Source organism: Cavia porcellus, unplaced genomic scaffold, assembly GCF_034190915.1.
Source record: "Cavia porcellus strain 051 isolate PalLab524CR breed Dunkin Hartley unplaced genomic scaffold, mCavPor4.1 scaffold_2, whole genome shotgun sequence".
NCBI lineage: Eukaryota > Metazoa > Chordata > Mammalia > Rodentia > Caviidae > Cavia > Cavia porcellus.
The window spans coordinates 43,875,260-43,881,104 of NW_026947485.1; the positions used below are offsets into that span (position 1 = coordinate 43,875,260).

A 5,845-nucleotide genomic window follows, 5' to 3' on the forward strand; every position below is an offset into this window, starting at 1 on the left:
ATTTCACATAGATGACATACTCTTAAAGACAGGCTACACCTTTACTACATTAATGGTTTTCGCCACCATTATTCCTCAGGCATTTGAACATCTAGCTGTGTTTCTGTTTGGCAACAGGTTTGATGAGCTTGCTACCTGACACTTCTGTCTCTGGTGTGACAACTTCCACCATGAACTTGGACTTGTTACAATTACCAAAGAAAGTCAGATAGATAACATGCTAATGAAGCTGGAAAAAGAAAATCAGACCTTTGACTTCATACCAGTGTTATCATAGAAACAGTTTTCTCACCAAATTCCAACTTCTCTTTTACCTACTTCACAGAAAGTTTAGCTGTCTGAGATTGTAACAGAAGGGATTTAAATATCTAAGGGGAGGGCATTGGGAGGAAGTTGCCTTAGAAATGGAAGCTCTGCCTGAGAACGTTCATCCTCCCGCAGAAAAAAGAAAACTCCCCATAAAACCCTTTCTTTATCCAGGTAAAAGATCCGATCTCCTTCACAGATTAAAACAGTTATCTAGCTCCTGTTTGTACATGCTTGTGAGCGGTATAATTTATCTCTAAGGACTTTTCCAATTCCAAGCTTGACTCAAAACTGGAAAAAAAAAAGTCAGAGTCATTTTTATCAACACTTTAAAACCCCTTCTTCCTCGTTACCACCAGAAAAATAAGAAGGGGGACGGGGAGCTGGAGACAGAGAGGAAGGAAAAAGGAAACCCAGGAAAAGAAAAACCCTGGCCCTCTATTTCGCACTGCGTTTCTGGAATGACCTAGATCGGCAAAAAGAGCACACCAGCTCTGAGGTATGCCAGCCGGAGCCAAGGTGCACAGACTGTTCTCCACCGGAGACCGGAGACCACCCCGCGGTGGCAGGAGCAATGTATTTCCTGTCCTGCACACCCCAACTCTGCTGGCCTCACATCTTCTCCTGCTGGAGGACTTCGAATCTCCGTCCTTGGCCCCAGTGAGCTGAGCTAGTGAAGCAGCCTGACCAGGAGAAGACACTGGGAAAGGAGATCAGGCCTCGAGGCAGCATTTCAAACGCCGGTTACGCGGGGGCGGGCAGGCGCGGAGTCTCGGGCTTACTCTGGGCGAGCGGGACACAGCTGGCGCTGAATGGGAACGTTAAACCCGCCGCACCGCGGTCTGGTCTTGGGCCCAGCCTCCGGGCCGTGGCACCCGGCCATTGGTCTCTGCCAGCCAAGGCCTGGCCTGGCTCCCGCACGCCGGGATGGCCCGCAGCTCGCGCCGCTCACACCTGTTAGGTGCTGCCGCGCTCCGCGGCTGCGCCCAGCCAGCGCCCACCGCAGGGCCGGGACGCGGGTGCGGGGCGCGGGGCGCCGGCCCAGGAGCCGAGCCGGCCTTCTCCGGCCGCCCCCCGCGAGGCTGGGCGCGCAAGGCCGGGGCGTGGCGGGGCGCTGCGAAGGCGGGAGAGGTCGGGCCCGGCGGGGAGGCGCGGGAAGGGCCGCGGCCGCTCCCAGAGCCTGCGGCAGAGGCGGCGGGGCTGCGCCGCGGAGGGGATGGGGCTCGATCCAGTCTCCACGTTCCTCCTCGCGGCCCCGGCGTCTCCTCCCCTCTCCCGACGCGACGCCCTTTAGGCCGCGCAGGGTGAGCGCGGGCTCCGACCGGCGACACCTCGCGGTGCACTGGGGCGGAGGGCGCGGCTGGAGGCTCCTCCGGGCGGGCGACGCGCGTGACCCCCGAGCGCACCAGCCCCCGCCGCCGCCGCCGCGGGACTGCGGCCGGGACGGGGCTCCCCGCGCCCCCCGGGGACCGGCAGCGGCAGCTCGGCCCCGCAGCTCCGCGCGCCGTGTAGCCTCCGAGCCCATGGCGGGCAGCGACGTGGACAGCGAGGCGCCGGCACGGAGGGGCGGCGCAGCGCGGCGTCCCGGGGCCCCCGGCGGGCAGGGCAGCGAGGCGGCCACCCGCTGCCCGGAGCCGCTGTCCACCGCTGAAGCGCCGGGCGAGGGCACCGCGCTGCCCGCCTGGATGCGCCTGTACTTCTACGGGATGCACGGGATCACCCTTGACGTGCTGGTGTCCTCGGCGCGGCTCTTCGCTCGCAGCCCGGACCCGCGGATGCTCGGCTTCTCCTCGCCCTACCGCTGCCTCCTGCACTCGCTCACCCACTTGGTCCTGGAGAAGCTCTACCTGCAGCAGCCGCGCTGCCCCAGCGCCTTCCTCTTCAATTTCCTCCTGTATCCCTCGGCCCACGTGGGGCTGCAGATCCTGGCGGGCCAGGCGCTGCTGCTCGGCGTGGGCGGCGGGCAGGGGGGCGCGGCGGCGCCGGGGGCGCTGGACCTGGCGCTGCAGTACGTGCTGGCTCTCTACCACGGCCAAGTGTTCCTGAAGCGCTTTCTGCGCCTGCGGTACCACCGGCAGCGGCGGCTGCAACAGCGGCGCTGGGGCGCGCTGCCCGCCCCTCCTCCGGGAGCCCGGGTCCCCGCGGCAGCCGAGGGCCGGCGGCGAAGACCCCGAGGTCCCAGGGGTGCCGGAGGAGCCCCTAGCCAGGGACTACCCGACCTGCTCCGCTTTGTTTTCTTCGGAATGCACGGCTTTCTGGATGAGATCTTCTTTACCTTCTTCTTTAATGTGCTGGGGCAGGGGGACGGGACAACCAGCGGTCACACGTCGCTTTGGTCCTTCTTAATGTATGGCAGCTGCAGTTTTGTGGTGGAAAAGCTCTATTTTCACCTCCACTACAGCCGTGGCTGGGGCACCTGGAAGCGAGTGCCCATCTACGTGATCTTCATCTACGCTTGGGAGTTGTCCTGGGGTCTGGGACTTCGCACGTGCGGGGCTTGTTCCTGGGATTATTCCCACTACCCGCTCAATTTCATGGGCCTCATCACCCTGTTGTATTTACCTGGTTGGATATTTCTTAGTGTGTACCAGGACCTGCTTTCCAACGTGCTGTGGCGGGTGCAGTATGTACCAGCTAACTAAGACCAGGAAAAACAAAAAACGAAAAACAAAAAAAACAAAGGAAAGAGGGGAAAAAGAGTCATTGGAATCCTATGAATGAATGCAATTTATTTTTTCACGTTAGTCTTTTGATTTTTATACACTTTACTAAACTCTTACAACCTGTTTTCTTCGACATTTTAGTTTCTCTGAGTGTTTGGGACCTCTGTACAACAGAATACTTTGAGATACTATACTACTCGAAAATCATTGAAAGTACTTTCTAACATAAGTATTTTTAAATCTTTACAAACCCAAACAGCAAAACCATTGTACCTTAATATCGGAAAGCTGTAGTGTTCACTGGTATGGATATAGATGGATGATAGCTGTTAATTTTTCTTTTCTAGCATAGGAGTTGTGCGCATCAGAGACCGGTGATTTTTACAAGATTTAGAGCAGTTTTCTTACTTTTATTTAGTTTCTTTTTAATCCAATTCTGTGTTAATTCTTTCCTATATTTACCAACGACAGCTGAAACTCCTGTGTCTTATACTTCTGAAACTGCAGTTCATAGCTCTTAAAGTGCCTGTCTAGCACAAAAGTGAAAAGAAACTGATAAATGTGAAAAAGTCTTCTGAACAGATTTTAAATTGAGAAATCTTTTTCTAACAACTCAAACAGGTAACACTGTGCCCAGATAGATAGTTGATCTCTGTCCTGGCCGTGATTGCTTTCCAATCATTTGGTTAGCCTTAAACACCAAGTGTGTATTCATCAGATACTATGTTGTCTATAGCTGTACATTTTGTTAACTGTGCAATAATATAAAAGTTTACCCTACGTGCCCCAGGACCCTATGACATTACACCACCAACACTTAGTGTTGCAATGCTAAGGTACATTTTCTACATGAAGATTCAAGCACAGAAACACAATACCTTGGAATAAAATGAACCTGAATGGTAACACTAATTACCTTAGGCCTGTTTTGTATGGCTACAGATAGGTGTTTTCAGCATTTTTCCGCTGTGATTCATTTGTATACTTTTTTTTTTTTTTTCCTGCTGGACCCAGAGTTCTTGTACCAGGTCTAATTTGGTAATGTGCTTTGTAAAACAGTAATAGCTTGTTGGTGACCTCTTTAATAGCTGCAAGCTCCAAAGTTAAATGAGATAATAGAAACCATCTTAAGAAATCGTGTCTAATTAATTAATAAGGTACTATGAGTTTGTTCACTGTTTTACTATACTTGGAAAAGACAAATGTATTGAACATAGTTGAGCAAAAAGAATGACTAATACCTTCTCGGCTTTCATTACAAAAATAATTAATAAAATTTACAGGGTATATTGAATAGGTCCCTACTGAAATCATCCATTAAGCTGTAAAAGGGACATTTTTCTGTTTTCAAAAAATGTTTACTTTGGGAATAGAAAAGAACATGCATTTAGACTTAAATCGCACATAGTTCTGAGGGCATTTTAACTGACTTTCTGAGGCTTCGATGTAAATTATAAGTCATGCTGTACATGAACCCCAACTGTGAAATGATTGATGTCTTGCTGATTAGTCAGGGAAAGCTTAAAAGTAACTTTTGCTGAGAGTTTCACTGAAGTTGTTTATCACACTTAGTCACAGGTCAAAGATTTTTTAAAGGCTGGGGAAAACATATCTGAGCATAGACAGAAAGGTAGGCAGATGCTGAACAGGGTTATTTGTCATTGAAACGTGAAACATGAGCATGGACCTAATTGGTATGTGACACTGCTTCCTTCACACAACATGGTCTGTGAATATTTCACTGAATCCTGACTTTTTGAAATATTTGCATTATACCTTTCACATGCTGCTCCTCCATTCTGCTGACCTGCCTGCCACCATTCTCAGGGTCAAAAATCTATCAAGAAGTAGGAAAGCATGTCATTGTATCTTGCTTTTAATAGTAATCCCATTAAAAGGACGGTCACGGTTTTCATCCATTCAGTTCTCTTGTGAATAGTTTTTGGGCCTCTATCATTTGCTAGGCACTTCTCTACAATCTGAGCTACCACAGTGAATGAATACAGATAAAATCTTGTTTTGATTTACATGAAATTTTACTTATTCTCAGGGCTGCTGTTTTCACAAAGGCTATGAGAGGCAGTGGTTCTGAGGACTGTCATCAGTGCTGTCCCTGGAATATCAATCCATCATCTGCAACAAAAGTCCATTAACAGTCCCTCTGTTAGTTCTACAAAGAGTCGGTTTTATATCCAGCAAGCTATTAGCCTATTAAATCACCACCTTGCTTGAGGGCATCTCCTTCTGGGTTTACACAACTGAACATTGTCGTTTTGCTGCAACCTTTGAACTTTTAAAGGAAAAGCAGAGAAAAGGAAAAGCTATCCGATCATTTAATTTTGTTACTCATTAGTAGTTACGATACAGAACTGATAAGGCAGTATAATGATAGTTAATATTTACATGGCATGTACTGACTGGCAAGAACTTAAGAGAGAGAGACAGAGTCAGAGAGAGAGAGGGAACCTAAGTGGTTAGATACATATATATCTTGAGTGAATATACATCTTATATGTATATATATTTTAAATACAAATTATATATGTGTATATATTCACTTAAACCTCTGACAGCTCTCATTTTATAAATGAAGACACCAAAACTGAACCCAAATAGATTAAGTAACTTTCCAAATCACTATTGGGCATTTAGATTTGAGTTCAGGTATGTAGGATACCAGGATCTTTTCTTAGAAGCAATGTGATCATGTCCGAATCTACTGGTCACAGTAACTTTTATGCATTTCACTTCATAACCTGTATGAAGGTTCAGCTCTTTCAGTATTACAGGTGCAAGGGTAGCTGTATAAAAGCTACACACTATTACACAAAGATGCACTGTTTATTTTATGGTAAGTGCAAAAGGAGCTAACAGCA

At 48.8% G+C, this 5,845-nt stretch overlaps 1 protein-coding gene across 1 annotated transcript; it reads left to right on the plus strand.

Annotated features, from left to right (window-relative positions):
• The first annotated feature begins 409 nt into the window (after window positions 1–409).
• Tmem229a (transmembrane protein 229A) lies at window positions 410–4,888 on the plus strand. The gene has a single exon (XM_063241308.1). It carries the CDS (start codon window positions 1,119–1,121, stop codon window positions 2,946–2,948), a length of 1,830 nt encoding a protein of 609 aa, XP_063097378.1. The 5' UTR covers window positions 410–1,118; the 3' UTR covers window positions 2,949–4,888.
• Window positions 4,889–5,845: the final 957 nt, after the last annotated feature.

Coding starts and splice junctions, on each gene's coding strand:
- Tmem229a (XM_063241308.1), top strand. CDS start 1,119: ATGGGAACGTTAAACCCGCCGCACCGCGGTCTGGTCTTGGGCCCAGCC.